The 17,887-nt window shown below is 40.8% G+C and overlaps 1 protein-coding gene across 2 annotated transcripts; it reads left to right on the forward strand.

Annotated features, from left to right (window-relative positions):
• Positions 1–323: 323 nt before the first annotated feature.
• POGLUT2 (protein O-glucosyltransferase 2) lies at positions 324–16,526 on the forward strand. 2 transcript variants are annotated; one of them, XM_066620086.1, is made up of 10 exons: positions 324–888; positions 1,853–2,058; positions 3,971–4,176; positions 6,783–6,860; positions 10,558–10,730; positions 11,156–11,393; positions 11,998–12,207; positions 13,661–13,750; positions 14,620–14,724; positions 16,258–16,526. In XM_066620086.1, the coding sequence occupies exons 1-10, from the start codon at positions 704–706 to the stop codon at positions 16,273–16,275; spliced, it is 1,509 nt and encodes a 502-aa protein (XP_066476183.1). In that variant the 5' UTR covers positions 324–703; the 3' UTR covers positions 16,276–16,526. The 2 variants fall into 2 exon arrangements, with proteins under 2 accessions (XP_066476183.1, XP_066476184.1); XM_066620087.1 differs by lacking the exon at positions 11,998–12,207.
• Positions 16,527–17,887: the final 1,361 nt, after the last annotated feature.

Consider the following 17,887-nt stretch of genomic DNA (forward strand, 5'->3'; position numbering starts at 1 on the left):
CTGTGTAACCAATATTAAATCCTTTAGTCACAACTTCACTATCCTTCTACCCCCCTGCCCAGTTCCACCCTATGCTTCATTCCTAACTGCTTGCAAAGCATAAGGGTTCTTCCTTAGAGCATCTTGAATATGATTTTCCTTTGCTCCAACAATTTAGAGTGTTTGTTAAAATAACTGTTCCAAACTACCAGGATATTGTTGGACTACATATCCCAGCATTACTGTTGAACCTGGGAAGTAAATCATTATGACTGGAAGAAGTTTACTGGACCAATGATCCCATTCCCTTCCTTTCTCCACCCCTCTGCTTTCAGCAGAAGGGCTCAAGCAAAGATGCTGCTGGAGAGACAAGGGTAGAGGCAGAACCAAAGCGATGCACGAAAGACAAAGAAACTAGATGTGGTGACAGCTTCTGATGTGTTTTTTTTAATTCGCTCTGTCCTCATGAATTGTATAGAAGAGCAAGGCAGCCTTTTCCTTTCACATTTTCAGAAGAAGTGGAATTCTTTTTAACAAAAGCACCAGGCAACGTAGATGCTGTGCAACTGAGCTCACAGCACTTGGGCTACAATTGGGGTTGTCAAACATTGCACTTATTTTAGTACAGTACTGTAAACCTTCTACCTCTGACGGTGCAATATTTTTTGCCTTTATTCTCCTGCAGCATTTGTTCTGCTTTGTTTCTGACAAGGAAATTCTGTAAATGTTTAACATTTGGCTGACCTGTTATTTGCCTTTGGGGACAATTGTTCTTGTGCTTTCTGAATCAGCTGGAGGAAGCCAGCTCAGTCCTGAGAACAGTTTAGTATGGGGACCTGGCCTGAGAGCAGATGTGGTCCTTCCCGCTCGATATTTTTATGTCCAGGCCGTGGACACTGAAGGGAAGAGGTAAGCACAACTGTTTTAGATATCAGCATTAAAAATTGAGGGGGGGGGGGGAGATGGCAAACAGGCGCCACTTTGCAGGTCTGAAAACAGATTTCTATGGCCCCCAGAATCTGGAAGGGACCCAAACTTCAGAATTTTAAAACTAGAAAACTGTGTGGATGTTCTCGCCTTTCCCATTTTGCACTTTAGGCAGTGGCAAACCTGAGTCATGTGTACGCTCAGTCAGGAATGATAACCCATCACTTTCCAGCACTGACATAAGGGCAGTGCAGCTCTGCGGTAAGGGAACAAACATTCCCTCACTTTGAAGAGGCTTCCGTGAGTGACACCCAACTGCAGGATGCAGCACATACCCAATTGGCACTTCTGTGTCAGTGCTGGAAAGCTCTGACATAAGGGCCTAGGATTGTGCCCTAAAGTGTGTGAAAATTAAAGCTACAAAATTCCACCTTTGCTTTCTGAACGCATTTTGCTACTTTTGTTGAAGTTTTTTAATCCTCCAGGTCTATGTGGAACTTCAGTAGCTTATTAGGGTCCCTCACTGAGAACATCAGCAGACAAGTTTCTTTGAACAACGGGTTGCCCACCACTAACTATTGCCCCTTCAATCTGCGGCTCATATGGAGTATTGCATGTATTCTAGGGTGCATCCCCAGTTAGTGCAGAGGCCCAACAGACACAGGAATGTGTCTCATTAAATTGAGTAGTCTGGTATGTCTCATTCAATTGAGTAGACACCCTTTAAGAAGCCCCAATATTGCTTGCAATTTGGAAGAGTTTATTAGCAGACAAGACAGTGTGGAAAGGCTTCTCTCTGGCAACCATTTCAACTGCCCAAGTGATTCATGCACTTTAGACAAAATCTGTTTTTTTTAAATTTTACCACCCTTTTATCTAGAATCATAGCCCCAAGAAAACTTGTTTTGATTTCCTCATTGCCATTGCCTTTGTTCCCTGCACATAGGTTTACTGCCTCTCCAGGTGAAAATGCATTTCAAGTGAAGATCACGGCTCCCGAGGAGCAGTTCACACGAGTCGGAGTGCAAATATTGGACAGGAAAGATGGTTCCTTCATTGTGAGGTACAGAATGTATGCAAGCTACAAAAATCTGAAGATTGAGGTTCAAGCCAAAGATAAACACATTGACAAATCTCCATATTTTTTAAAAGGTACAAACATGGCAACATATGATAACATTAATTTGAAACTGAGTGATTCCTAAAACAGTAACTGTCAATGCTTATATACAGCTAGTCAAAAATTGCTGGGGCACTTTAGTGTTCTGCAAGAGGGACTGAAGTGTGCCTTCAAAAAGGGGAAAGTGGGACTCTAGGATGCAGAATTAAGTGTATTGTTCCATAGTTGCAAGGAAGATGCTTGCCCGTTGTTCTGGGAGTTGAAGGAGAAAATAGCTGTATATATAAATGTTATGTCTTAGTGAAGCATGTCTCTGATTTTAATCCAAGAAAAACATGTATCCTAGGTAACAAAATTTTGGAAAACGCAATGTTACACCCTTCTGTCTTGGACAGTGCTAAGAATGCAGGTATCCTACAAAGTATTGGTTCTTTGTACATTCTGGAATGTACTGGACATGTATCAGAATCTTGCCTCAATTCAATGTTATGTAAATATTGCCAAAATAGCAGGCACACCCATCTGCAAAAATAATGATGTCAGTATGAACTATACTGAATTCTTTAAAACACGTTATTCAAATTTTTGGCCTCTAGGTATACTGGTAAATTAAACTTTTAATTTTTTTGTTTGTTTGCTTTAAATTTGTGTCCTGTGCTACTCCAAAGACCCAGGTTCAGTAACACCAATGGATAACAAAATACTGAAGATTCACCACTTGTCATGGAAGGTGGAATATATTTGTTAATATCATGTAGTAAAATTCAGATGCAGATAGTGATTTTGATGCAGAGCAGACCTTAATGGAGTTGGGTCAGCAGCACTTTCCCTCAGAGGTTCTGCAGACCTCAAGCTGGCCTGAACTTCAGACTGAGGAAGGAAGAACTCTGTAGAAAGGGAGAATGAATGTTAACAGGAAGCAGGATGTTAACGTTTCCTTTCTAGCCTGCCTACTTGCTTGTCTGTTAAAGCAGGAGACTTATGAGTACAATAAATGCAAGAGGCTGCGTGCCTGCTTGTTGGTTAAAGCAGCGATGTCAAACTTGTTTCATACAGAGGGCCAAAGTTAGCATTCATTTTGCCTGCTAAGGGCCAGAAGTGACATCATTAAGCAGAAAATGACATCATTAAGCAGAGGATGGTCTGAAATAAGCACTTTGTTCTCACATAGAAATTAATTGCAAAAGACAAGAGAAAATGTGCAAATCTTGTTCATATTTTTAAGATACGAGAGAGCTCAGTTAACATGCTGGGACAGTTATAACAGGGGTCAGATAAATTGCTTCTGGGGGCCACATTCAGCCCGCAGGCCTTATGTTTAACACACCTGGGTTAAAGCAAGAGACATTTCGCACAACAAAAATGAACATAACCATTTATTTTATGTGAATGTATAGGGGACACAGGGAGCCACTCATAAGCAAATCTGCTGATATCAGGGGACGCCTGTATAGAAACTACACTATACAGTTCACTGTTCACTACTGTTCACTACTGAAAATGCTCAGGCTTGACGTTAGTGATATTGTAGGGAACCAACTGAAAATGCTGTGTATGCCTTTGCAATTCAAATCAGTGTATAAGTGAGAATAGCATTGATTATTTCTTCAGTGGTATTCTGTTTAGGTGATCTCAGATAAACATAGGTGGTAATAGAAATGCGATTTTATACCATCTCAGAATAGACCAAGCAAAAATGTAAATCATACTGACTTGTTTTATTGTATTTTACTGTATCAATTATTATTATTATTATTATTATTATTATTATTATTATTATTATTATGCAATTATTTTTATGTTGTATTTTACTATAATTAATCACATGTTGTAAGCCACCTTGGGCACCTCATTGTGGAGGGAAAGGCAGAATAGAAATTGCTAATAATTAAATTTGGTCCAGATAATATATGTCTCTCATGCACATTTTAAACCAATGTACAGGTCCTGTCTACCATGAGAACTGTGATTGCCCTCAAGAAGACAGCAGTGCTTGGATGGAAGAGATGAGCTGCCCTCAAGCCATTCCACAGATTCAAAGAGATTTGTCACATTTTCCTATGGTCGATCCTGATAAAATTGCCAAAGAAATTCCACAGAGGTTTGGGCAGAGACAGAGCTTGTGCCATTACACCATAAATGATAACAAGGTATGTTCTGTGGATAAAGCCTGTGTAAAAGTAGCTAAAATAGCTATTTTGTTAAAATATTTTGCAAGAAAATAGTGTATTGCAACTACGAAATAATACTTGATTTGCCAAGTAATCAAGCTCCAATTCTCACTTTGCCTTATCTTCGGGTCAATCAGAGGGCAGAGTCTTTCAACTCTGAACAGTTCCCTTTCTCTGCTAAGCTTAGGCAGGCAGCTGGTTAGTTGCTATAGTTACTTTCCTGGGATGTTCCAGCCAAAGTTAACCTTTTATTCCCCTCCGTTCCCTTTTGCTGCTGCAACCTGATTCCCTTTTGCAAAGGCTTTGCATTTGGCAGAGGTCTTTTTTTTCAACACCAGGATGGGATCCCCTTTCCATTTGAAGCAACAATTCCCAGGCTACAATTCAATGCAGTATTACTTAAAAATAACACCCATGGAGAGCAGTGGGTCTACTTCTGAGTAGAAAGGATTGCAAATATATGCAGCTGCATCTCTCTGCTGTGAATTGAATTGCACACTCTCAGTTATGTGTTATGGGTTGTATGTTGTATGTAGAGCTTCTGGCTTAACACACCAGACACCTTAAAGGTGGATTTGATTCATGGTTCTCCTGCAGTGGTTCCCAACCTTTTTCACTTGCATATCCCTTGGCAATAATAAATTGTACCCTTCATATTAGCAAAATGTTTGTAATAATACAAGTCCTCATCTCCTCTCTATGAAAACCCAGACTTCATGTATTCATCACAGTGTTTTCTCTTTTTATCTGTTTGAGGAACAGAAGACTCTGCCTTTGCACTGTTTTGCACCAGAAGTGTGCTGAGAAATTCTGGGTGATTGATCACTTTCCATATTATGTTTCAGCTTTTTTACTGTGCTGGTTTTCAATCACTGGTTAATGCCTGAACTGATGACCAAAAACCAGCTGTTGGTGGGGCTTTCAAAGCCAACTAGCTACCTCCCTTCCTGCCTTGCTGGTCCTTGCAAGGTATTCTGGAGCATGACCTGCCTTTTTCTACCATTATTCCATTCTTTTTCAAGTACCCCTAAAGGTCCTGTTGAGTGTCCCTGGGAGTACATGAATACCAGGTTGGGAACCACTGATTTACTGGTATGCTGTTTACTGGATAGTGTTTACAAAAAGGTGGTGAAGACCAGAATTTAAAAAGAATAAAAATGTATCTTATGATCTTTTACTATGTTTTTAATAAATTAGAGGCTACAGTTCTTAGGTAACAGTTAGTGGTAGGTTATTTTTCAGGATCTGGCCTGGGGTAAAATCAGACAAAACTATAGTCAGACACCCCTCTAAGTTTAACCTCCGACTTATCTGAGGGTCATAGAAAATTCCATGATTGTTAGCTCGAGACCTGCCCTTGACTTATCTGTTGGGTTGACTTATAGGCGAGTATCTGCAGTGATTGAAATGCTTTCGCAAGTAAGTGGGTGGCAGGCTACCTGGAAAGCTGTGGAAGGTACTACCATACTGTATAGGTTTAGCTTGCAGTTATTCTAGGGCTCAAGTAAGGTAGAACATGCCAGCTGGTGCCCATATACAAGAGCTTGACAGTTAGGTAGGAGGAACAATGAAAAAGCTAAGAGTGAGTGAGACAGGAAGAGAACTAGAGATTACCATAACACAGGGGTTCCCAAGCCTTGCAGCATCATGACTCATCTTGTCCCCTGCAGTGGGTTGCGACACTCCTGATGGGGCTTGAGGCCAGTTCCAACTTAGAAACCCACTCTGCAGGCCTCGGAAAGCCCATTACTTTCCAGAGCCTCTCCTGGCCTGGTGAACCACTCTACAGGCCTCAGAATTGCCCTCTAAAGCCTCCATAAGCCACTTCTAGTTTTCAGAACCAAATAGGAAGTGGCTTCAGAGGGTCATTCTGAGGCCTGTAGAGTGGGTCACCAGGCCAGGAGAGGCTCTGGTAAGTAATAGGCTTTCTGAATGGCTCCTATTTTAAGACAAACCAGTGCAAGGTTGGGCAGGAGAGCCCAGATTGTGACCCACTGTGCTTGGGCTTGTGACCCACCAGTGGGTCACAACCCATACTTTGGGAAGTGCTGCCACTGCTTATCTCAGTGGAACCTTCTTCTGATGTAGGCAATCTGAGGCTAAAGATGTGGGCCCAAGAACCCCTGAAACAGATCCAACAAAGTCAGGAACTGCTTTGTTGGATCAGCCCACAGTTCATCTAGTCCAGCATTATGATTCCATTCTAGAAGCAGCCAACTGAAGCAGCTGGCACTGTTTTGAAAAAGTCTGCTTGTTAATTTGCTTTTTTTTTTTTAACTGATATTGTCTTTTTCATTAATTCCATCTAATGCTACAAAACATGCCAGTTCTGGATTACAAACCTTTTCTGAACATTTCTAACAAGAACTTGATAAACTGTTGTTGTTGCCCTGACACAATTTTAAATAGTAGGAGGGGCAGCAGCAGGATTAATGGCAGCCATAAAAGATCCATAGCCTTGAGGCTTAGAAAGTGAAGCCGGGCTGTCTAATTTATTTGTGTTAGAATATGGAAATGCTTTGAAGGCCATTTCATTTTGAAAAGAAGAAAAAAAAACTAATTCAGCAATTCTTGAATTATTTTAGGTTTATATAAAGACCCATGGTGAACATGTAGGATTTAGGATTTTCATGGATGCCATCCTACTTTCTTTGAGTAGAAAAGTGAGTATGTCTTAAATACATTCTAATTACTGACCATTCAACTGTTTTATTTTGTTTTAGTTAAGATCAATATATTGCATTCATTTCCATGAACATTGCACCTGAAGCTAAATACCACACTGTAAAAACAAATATAAACAATACAGTATTTTAAAAGCTAAAAACATAAATTAGAACTAAGGCATACCAGATAAGTGTTCAATATTTATTAATGGCAGCATAATTCCTGCCAAAATGACTTCAGCATGGAGCTGGTACAGCTGCCGTTAAGCAGCAGAAAAGTCATTCTATAAATTATAGTACATGTTTTTACCAAACACCAAGGAAACAACACAGATTGGAACAGCTGAGCTTCAGTTGACTGAACATCCCACAGATTTATAATATTCGGAGTCATGCTAAATTACTATACAGTGGGCCCTCAGTATCCACAGGGGATCTGCTCCCATACCCCCATGATTTCCACAGGTAATTGAATCTGCTGGGAGGGCCTCAAGGACCTCCTGGATGCAACCAGAAGTGACTTTCTATTGTGTCCGGGAGGGGGTGTGGTTCTGAGACGAAGGGAGGCCTCAGATTTTTGGGTTGTCACCAAAAACTGGAAGTGCCTTTTGGTTGTGTCCAGGAGGTAATTGAGGCCCTCCAGACATGGGGTTGGCACCTGCATTGAGTCAAATCCAGGGGGTGCCAAACCCTCAGATAAACTATACTGTGCCCACTGTAGTTTTATTTTCTTTATTGGTACACAATTTTGTCTTTATTTTTCTTTCCAACCCATTCTGAACCTCCTGGAGCAGAATTTGTCACTGTCATTAGTTGCATATGCACTAAGGCCAGGATTCAGGGAGTTATTTGCATGTGTTTAAGCTCCTTCTGAGTACACAGGGAGAGGGTATCAACTTTCTCCTTCTGGTGACAACTCCTTGTGCCGCACTAAAAGCGGGGTCTTAGCATTCCAGAATGTTTCTCAGGGGCTGTGAGGGGCTGCACAGGTCCTGAGAGATCTGCAGGCCCTGGTGCGTGCACAGAACACTGTGATCCTTTTGAATCTTGGCCTATATAAATATTAGATGCTTGCAGGATGTGTCATAAGCAAAAGAAAAAACCAAATCCAGATGACTTGCGAAAGCGAACAGCACTCATGTTCTTGGGTAAAGGAAAACTCTCCAGGGTCTCTAGCGTAATAATTTCAGCTTGACACCAGGCCAAAAAAGAGAGTCTTCTGTAGCCACATGGAAGTTGGGAATGTTGCAGGCACAACTTCTCTAGCAGTGCTGCTCTGATAAGGGAATTTATGACCTGCTGAACTGCCACATAGTTAGAATCATTAAGGCGAAGTGTCAGTTACCCTGTCCTTACTCCATAAAACTCAAGAGATTATATATGCTTCATTTTTCCACCCAAAATATTCCTTAGAAAACCCAATTGCTTAAGTATGTTCAGTATTCCATGTCTAAATGTTGCCAACTCTGTCTGTTTAGGTGAGCTTTCCATCTTTCAGTCTTGCAGGAAGTATTTTTATGAATTCTTGCAAATCTCCACAAACTCAGTCCCATCCCCGCCTGGGCAGGGCCAGGGCTCTTGAGCCTCAGGCTTCCAATTGACACACATGAATTGGAAGCAGGGTCTGATAACATACTCGCACTCTCCTCCAGTTTCAAGTTGCAGTGAAAGATTGGTAAACTGTCTTTCATGGAAACATACCTGACATTACTGAACTTCTAAGTGAGCAACCTTCCATGCACTTCTAAAGGGTATTGAAGAGTTTCTTGAACCACTGGAGTGCAAATACTGCTCACTGGATTATAAAGACTTCCCTCCCACAAAAGTTGAAGAAAATTGTCAAGACGCCTAAGAAACCTGTTGCAAAAATTTGTGAAGAAATATAGCATTAAATTTGTGGGTTAGAAAACATGTCATTGTAAGTTGTATAAGGAGTAGACCAACAGATGGCATTGTGCTCTTAAAGATTTGAGATTACCCGTTTGAAGTATATATTCCCTTTTCCCTCAGGGAGGAAAGAGAAAACCATCTCTGTCCCTCTAGAGCAGGGGTGTCCAAAGTTTTTGGCAGGAGGGCCACATCATCTCTCTGACACTGCGTCAGGGGCTGGGGAAAAAAAGAATTAATTTACATTTAAAATTTGAATAAATTTACATAAGTTTACATAAATGAATATATTAAAAATGAACTTATATGAATGAATGAAGGTCTTGCAATAGCTCAAGGTCTATAAAAGGCCTTGCACAAAGCAAGGTCAGCCTTTCCTTTGCTGCCACTGCTGCATCACAGACATGAAACAGCAAGCGGTGGAGGAAGCCCTCATCCCACAGCTCATGAGAGAGGTCAAACAGTTGCCCTCATGCTGAGAGCAGTTGCGTTGGGCCAGTGTGGGCTCCAACAAATCTCCAGAGGCTCATTGGAGACTGGGTGCTCTCTGAGGGCCACATTGAGAGGCCTTGAGGGTTGCAAGTGGCCCCAGAGCCGGGGTTTGGGCATCCCTGCCCTAGAGGACAGAGTTTACACTAGTGAAACACTAGTTCACACCGTGGTCACCTCTTTGCTACTGCAACCTTCTACTCTCTGGTCTTTCATTGCCGAACCTCAGTCCCCTCACTTCCATCCAGCATTCTGCTACCAAAATCATTTATCTCTCTTACCACTATTGAAATCCCTGAACTGGCTTCCTGTCTGCTTCCGGATCCAACACGAGCTCTTTACAGTCAAAGCCTTTCATGTCCTTGCCTCTCCTTACCCCTCTGCTCCCCTATCCCACTACGCTGCTATCCATGACCTTTGCTGCTTCGGTACCACTACAGCTGCCTGAAGACTCCTTCTCCCTTGCTACTCTTGAACTCCCTTCCTGATCACTTGGGGGATTCATCCTCTTTTATTTCCTTCAAATCCTTCCTCAAAACCCTCCTTTTCCATCAAGTCTTTGACTTTATGCTAATCCTTCAAGCTTACTGGAAATGAGCCTAAGTATGTGGACATAGTCAAGTATTTTCCCTGGCACCACTCCACTCCCTTTCTTCTCCTCTGTCATTTCCTTTGTTTGTTTTAGACAGGGACCTGGTTTCTATTTTACTGAAAAGCGCAGTGCACGTTGATGGTGCTACACCAATAATTAATTAATTTATAAAAACTAAAACAACCTTCTTATCAGCCTTTCAAAACAAAACAAAACCCGCCTTTCAAAGGCCAATCCAAACTGTTTCATAGGAAAGCTCAGGAGATGCGGCTGATGTAAGGAAATGATTAAGAAAATGAGCTATGAGCAAGTCATTGGTTTCAGCAAACCATGGAGGTAAAAGTGTTGCCTACTTTACAGGCTTGTTCTAAGTGTAATGTATGCAGTATTCTGATCTAAGTGTAGAATAGGCAGAATACCTATGCAAATGTTGTAGCTGTGCTGAGCATAATTATTGGATATTAGGTATTTAGAACCATTTTCAAACATCAGATTGTTCCCAGAAGCCTATAGGAAGTGAGCGGAGACCCTGGAGCTCTAGTGTAATATACTCTTGGTAGTTCACTGCTGTCTGGAAGCGACCTGGCATTTACAGTAGCATCTTCCAGGCATTAATTCAAAGGCTAGAATCCCTTTCAATAATGAGTGTAGAGGTTCAGGAGAGTGTTTTACCATGTGGTCCATTTCAGCAGTGTATTATGACTGCTTTACTTCAATGTGTCTCAGGTGAAAATGCCAGACGTCGAGTTTTTCGTCAATTTGGGAGACTGGCCACTGGAAAAAAAGAAATCTTCTCAGGACATCCATCCCATATTTTCATGGTGTGGATCCAACGATTCAAAAGATATTGTAATGCCAACCTATGACCTGACAGATTCCGTTTTAGAAACAATGGGCCGGTAAGAATTTCTTTGCAATTTTTAAGAGTTGCTTAAGGTTCAATGAATAATCTTAAGATTATAATTATAATTAATGAATAATCTTGGGATTATTCAGTATTGATTTAAATTTTCAAAACCGTGTATATATTTGTGGATCTCCTATGTCCACTTCACAAGTGTTTCATAAAAGTATCTTGTTTTCTTAAGATGCTTGTTGCAATGGAATTTAATAACATACTATTTTTTCCAGAAGATTAATTATACCAAGCTAGATACACATTTCTTTGTTAATTTCCTTCAGAAGTGCTATAACTATACCCTCGCACTAATGTGATAGGAGACAGGCCCAGGACGTTTTATTTTTATCACATTTTCAAAGAATGATTCGAAATAAAGTAACAGCAGCTCTTAGACTAAGACATCTGTTCCATCTCTTTGTCCAGAGTAAGTTTGGATATGATGTCTGTTCAAGCAAATACTGGGCCACCATGGGAGGAGAAGAACTCTACTGCAATATGGAGGGGCCGAGACAGTCGTAAAGAAAGGCTTGAACTTGTGAAGATGAGCAGAAAACACCCAGAAATAATTGACGCAGCTTTTACAAATTTCTTCTTTTTCAAGCACGATGAAAGTCTATATGGTCCTATTGTGAAGCATATTTCCTTTTTTGATTTCTTCAAGGTAGGATATAAATGGACAACAGTTACTAGTTTGCTAGAATTGAGGGTCAAATTGCAAAGTATAATGGTTGGCAACCTTCAGTCTCAAAAGACTATGGTATAAACCTACAGCACCTGGTATTCCCGGGTGGTCTCCCATCCAAGTACTAACCAGGCCTGACCCTGCTTAGCTTCCAAAATCAGATGAGATCGGGCATATGTAGTTTGGTTTTGTATGTGTGCTCTTTCTTTACAAGTAGCTGCCACATGGTGAGGGCATGATCCAAGTGGAAGAATCATGATCAGGAGTCTTGGCAGGGAGGGATTCTTTCTATTCCCACCCAGGCTCAAAGAAACCAATCTCCTTGAAGCTATGTTAGTCCTGGGAGGGAAGCCGTACTCATGGGAGAACCAAAATTAACTGCAGCTCCCTGTTGAGAGTACATTTGGTGGCAAACCCAGATTTGTTGCTCAGTAATATGTGGAATGGCCCTGTGGCTGTTAAATCCTGTACCTGAATATTGTGCTGGTGTTTGCTCATCTGCTTTTGGTGTCTGGGTGGAGGTGGAGGGATTTCCACACATACAGGCAGAGTACCTATTAATTACTTATTGTATGTTTTGCAGTATAAATACCAAATTAATATCGATGGCACAGTGGCTGCATACAGGCTACCTTATCTGCTAGCAGGAAACAGCATAGTGCTGAAGCAGGACTCCATCTATTATGAGCATTTCTATAATGAGCTACAACCCTGGAAACACTACATTCCATTTAAAAATGACCTGAGTGACCTCTTGGAGAAACTGCAGTGGGCAAAAGAGCATGATGCAGAGGTAGAAACTATCCTTTGTTTTGTCTTTAAACACACTGCAAACAAGTTCTGCACCTTAGGCCTGAATTTGTGATTCATAGAAAGGGAGGGAGATTTTATTTGGGATGTATGTCCAATTGACAACATTGCAGAAGGGGGGATGTGGCTACTTCCACTGCTCTTTACCCCCAAAGCGAATATTTACTGCAACAGTCCCTATAGGGGCAGATAGCCCCATTGGCAGGAAGGGAGGCAGTTTGGGGCAGAAGAGCTCTGAGAAAAGATTAACCTCTGCCCCATGTGCTTTTGTAAAAGAAAAAGTGGTTCCTGTTGGTAGCATGCCTCTTAACTGCATATTGTCAGGACTCTCTAATTTGGTTCTAAGATGCTACAGGCTGGGATTCCACCATCAACCTCTACCAAGACTCCCCCTTTTTTTCTTTGTAATGGCTAATCAGTGGAAGAGTAGTATAACATTCAACAGCTGTATTGCTGTTTTGTGATTTGATGTTGGTTCCATTAAACTTTAATAGTTCAACTTTTATAGGACCTATTAAACTTTAAAAATTAAAGATACTGTCCACTGCCTCTGTTTATATTCATTAGATTGAGTTACTGGTGGATTCATGTGTTTAAGAATCCCTTCTCTCAGCAAGGTCTGCCCAGCCACGTAACTAACTCAAGTGGCTATTTTGAGGGACAAGTTATGGGGAGAGCTGTGAAGTGATAAGAGGTGTGGAAAGAGGATCAGGGCAGTGGAACCCATATCTTCTTCAATGCTACCAGAGAAAAGGTGGCGGGGAGGTGAAGTGGAGTACTCTTTCAGCTTCAGCATTGCCTCCTTCCTCTTACACCCATCTGATCCTATTTGAAATAAACATGCTCCACTCATCCTATTTCAGCCAGGGCAGGCAGGTCTAAAAAGAAGGAGGCAGCACCAGAGCTGCAGGTAAAGGGGCTGGCTCTATCTCACTTCACCCCCACCTGGCTGCTCTCCTAAGTAACTGCATAGGCCAGGAGGAGGTTCCTGCAGAGTGTGCTATTGCATGCCTAAGGTTTTTAATTTTGTTTTTGAGGTGCTGTATACTAGCCAGGGTGACAGATCTACTCCAGTTAAGATGGCAGATTCACTTGGACTGCTCCTATCTGTTATCTACAGGAACACTAAGAATAATATTTAACATTAAAAAGTGCCAAGTGCAAAGCACTGTTATATTGATCTTCTAACAACCCTGTAAGATAAGGAAGTATTCTTAGCCTCACCTGCAATAGGGAGATAAGTAGCTTACCTAGGGCCACATCATGAGTTCATGGCAGGGACATTATTCAAACTGGGAATAATTGAAGCACAAGATAGTTGTAAATTTGTTTGATTTGAGTGGAAGGGAAATTCAGCATTGCATATACTTTTGATTTTTTCCAAACAGAATTTAAATACAACTTTTTAAACATTTTCTTCCTTTTCTCTCTGGCAGGCCAAGAATATTGCAAAAGAAGGACAAACATTTGCAAGGAACAACCTTATGGGAGACCATATATTTTGCTATTACTTCAAACTTTTTCAGGTCAGTTTATGTCTGACTACTTGAATGAAATTTAAGTACAGTATTATACTTTAGTTGTCTATGAAGAAAGTTAGTCATCACTAAGCACAATTGAAATCAGTGATACAACCTAATATAGACTAACTTATGTACCATTACTTACAGTGGGACTTAGGCTGCAATCCTATGCACACTTACCTGGAAGTAAATCCAACTGAACACAGTGGGAGTTACTTCTGAGTAGACATGCATAGGATTATGCTATTAGTCACAACTCTGTAGATACAATCCAGTGTCATGAGGTGTGTTTCAATTCTGCAGAAAAAACACAAGATTGTTCTGTTAGGGTTTTTCCCCATACCTTCACATGGGTTAAAATGTTTTCCTAACATGAAAACCCTAGGCAGATTTTCTGCCTTGAATATGCAAATTGTAATACAAATACAACTTGTTCAACTACATCTTAAAGAACCACTAGTTCAGATTAAAGGGCAGCTTTTAATGAAATACCATAAATGAAGCAAAATAATCACGGTCTGCAAGTAGATTGTAAGCTATGTCCTAAAAATCAGCTTGGCATTTGCTAAAAATGCATTCCAGCTTCCATGAATCCCATTCTAATATAGAGGGATACAGATCAAAGAACCCAGACATAGAAAGCCCTTCCCAAAACACAGCTGAAAATGTCTGTGCATTAACACGGAGATACTGATATTTCAGCAAGTCACCAGATGGGGCCTGGTATCAGCTTTCTGTCTCTGAGATACTGAATCTTGTGTTCTTGAGGATGTTTCTTGGAGCAGCGGGTAATTGCTGGCTGCCGATGTTATCAACATGAGGTTACCAATTTGAGTTTGCAAGATAAAAAGTACCGCTTTATTTTCAATTAGGAATATGCCAAACTGCAAGTGAATGAGCCAAAAGTTAGAGATGGCATGGAAAAAGTGGAGCAACCTGATGATGACCTTTTCCCTTGTAGCTGCCATAGAAAAAAGGTACAGTGTGTGCACATTAACATTTAAGGAACTGGCTCAATTCAGTCCATAGAGCATCATGAACTACTGTTTAGTTTAATGGGAACATTGTAAGCCTCACACAGTGTGATTCTATGTTGGGGGACCTCAATTCCACTATGGGTGCCACAACTGATTTCTGCTTTTCTGTATATTGAGGAGGGAAGGAATTCTCATAGCAGTGATGCCAGTGGTATAATAGAACACTGATAATGTGTAATAGAAAACTGCTAATGTTTGGAAATGTCTTGAATCCTGCCAAGCCATGAAGGCAGCAAGAGAAGCCATGAGGTATAGCATCAGAAAAGCTAAGACTGTGAAGGTACTGTATTTTTTTTTTTTAAAAAAAAGGAAGTTATGGGTTTGGCAAATTCTGTCCCCAAAAAAGCTGGATTCTTCTGTATAAAAATCATGCAAACTGAAAAAAAAACTGCATATTTATAATTATAAGGAGAATTATATCTATATCTATAATTCTCTGATTTTTAAAAAAGTTACAGTACTTCGCCTATTTTCTTCTGCTCCTGCTTGTCATGGGGAAGGTTAAGGAGATATACAAAATGTATACTATAGTCTTGTCTCCAGTGAATGGAAATCTTATCCAGATTCTTTGCTGGGTTCTGAACTTTCAGCGGGCATCTTCTCAGCTTCAGGGATTAGCAACTTGCTTTATAAAAAAAAATATAATAAAGCTGAGAATCCTAGGGGGCTGAGTTATGTAGCTAGTACTAAATTCTGCAACCTAAGTGCCACTTCTGGCTCAGAAAAGTAGGCCTACCACTTTCTTCATTCATGGGCATAGCCCCAAAGAACAGCTGAAGAATGGGAATGTATAGTGAAGCAATTCAGGCTAGGTATCACACCAGGCCTAAAGATGGGCTCAGTGGGCCTTAAACATCCATGGGCAGGTGCTAACATTGTCTATAGAGAAAGGAGAGAAGCTGCATACAATATTTTTAGGGTGATCTCTTTCTTTACGCTTTTACAGACTGAGCAGTGGCCCGTAGGCGGCAGTAGCCTGAAAGCAACATCATTCCTGCTGCAAGAGCAGAATCTCTAATGACCCAATCCTATCCAACTTTCCAGCTCCAATGCAGCCACAATGGAGTCCTGAGAAAAGGGAACAAACATTCCCTTACCTTGAGGAGGCATCTGTGACTGTCCCCCACTGATGGATGCAGCACATATCCCATTGCCCTGGCTGCATCAGCATTGGAAAGTTGGTTAGGATTGGACCTTGAGACTCCTCCTCTCAGACTAAAAATTTAGAACTGTCTTTGCTCTCTTTCGATAAATCAAATTCACTGATAGATCCAGAGTGAGTGAGATGTATTTTTGGAGAGTAGAATGGCCCAGGCCATTGTAACTTTATAATCATTACTATACTGTTCATCGCAATCATGTCCACGTGCCCCATAGAAAGAAAAGATGAATTTGCATAACAGAATACCACAGCTAGAGCACTTCTGGATTGTCTCAAAAGCATCAACAGCTGAGTTTTGTTTTTATCTACAGGTCAAAGAAGAACTTTAACAAGAAAAATGCTGTTTTTAATATTTGGATGTCACATGTCTTTGAAGGAACTATAAAGATAAGGGCTGAAATCCTATACTCACTTTCCTGGGAGTGAGCCCTATTGAACACAGTGGAATTTACATCTGATTAAACATCCATAGGATTGTGCTGGAAGTGTTAAATAGTTGGAATGCATTGTGAAGTATTGCTATAACTTTTTTATATTTTTTAAAAAATAAATACTTTCAATAAAAGTGTGGGCATATTTATTTAAAGACCACTTCTCCAAATCTTTGTTTTTTCTGCCTGCCTAGAGAACCAAAATACCCAATATTTTGGACCAAAATATGTGGATCCAATAATCCTCTGACTTGTATTTGCACACTGGTGTGCTGCGAGTAGTCCACAGGTGTGCCCCCCGGGGTTTGGGGAAGATCATTTATTGGTAGAGCCATTAGGTGATGTCAGCCCCCTGCCAGCAGCAAGGTGTGCCTTGACCATTTTAGCACCTTTTCAGTATGCCGCAAGATGAAAGAGGTTGAAAATCACTGCTTGGTATACACAGAATACAAGCTGCTTCAGGCATAACATTCTTGGGAAAACTGTCAGTCTGGTACAAGACTTGGTCCCTTGCACAGCCCACTACTCCCTCCTATGAAAAGGAAAAACATAAAACAGTATGGGGTTTAAATGTCACAAGAAACAGTAACTAAAGAAGTCAAAGTTACCTTTATAGTATTATGGAAACTGTTTTGTTTCTGTTAAACGAAAGCAATGCCATTCACACCTTTCTCCTGATCCAGGGAACCCGGAATACAGCAAAAATCTGTGTGTCCACAGAACCCGTCTTCCCTTTCCTCCTCTACTGCACAAGTTTCAGAATTGTCCTAGGGAAGAATTAACTTCCTGTTAGAGAAAGATTGGGAAAAGAGGGGAGGGAAAGGCATACCTCAAACTTCCATCACTCCCTGCCAAATAGACTGTAAATAAAAGTCCATTGCCTATTTGGGCATAGGTAATTTGTGGTGTTTCCCCCCCCCCCTTCTGCAGCTAGGTTTTGCATACAGGCTGCAGCAGATTTGCAGGGATTGTTGTTAGTGGTAAAGCCAATACGCAGAACCCCACTAAAATCATTTGGAGAGGGAAAGTATGGACTGAAACAGATTTCAGTACCTAGTAATCTATAAGGCTCCAACAACAACAAAAATTGCAAGTGGAAGCCCTTTTAAAATAGGACTGTTAACATAATTGGCTACAGTGTGATTAAATTGTGCCAGCTTCTCTTAAGCAAGCTGGTTAGCAGGGTTTATAATAAGCTTATTTAATTCGGTATTCTCTTTTGTCTAACAGCTGTGCCAAAAGAGGCTCTTTCATATGGATGGCAGACAAGCTTCCAATTACCGAAAAGTACTGAAATCTTACCAAGTTGAATTTTTTTTTTTAAACCAAACATTTAATTTTTTTTTAAATCAAATAAAGTCGTGCTTTTTATTTATAGATTTGCACTGAAGCTGTATTTTGTATGCTTTTTCCATGCAGAGTTCCTTGTACATAAGAGTTTATTCCAAGCCTGGGAAGGGTAGACTAATTCCAGTACAAGCCCATGACCATTAACTGCCAAAAGTTGAGG

The sequence above is a fragment of the Tiliqua scincoides genome, chromosome 3 (assembly GCF_035046505.1).
Source record: "Tiliqua scincoides isolate rTilSci1 chromosome 3, rTilSci1.hap2, whole genome shotgun sequence".
Lineage (NCBI taxonomy): Eukaryota > Metazoa > Chordata > Lepidosauria > Squamata > Scincidae > Tiliqua > Tiliqua scincoides.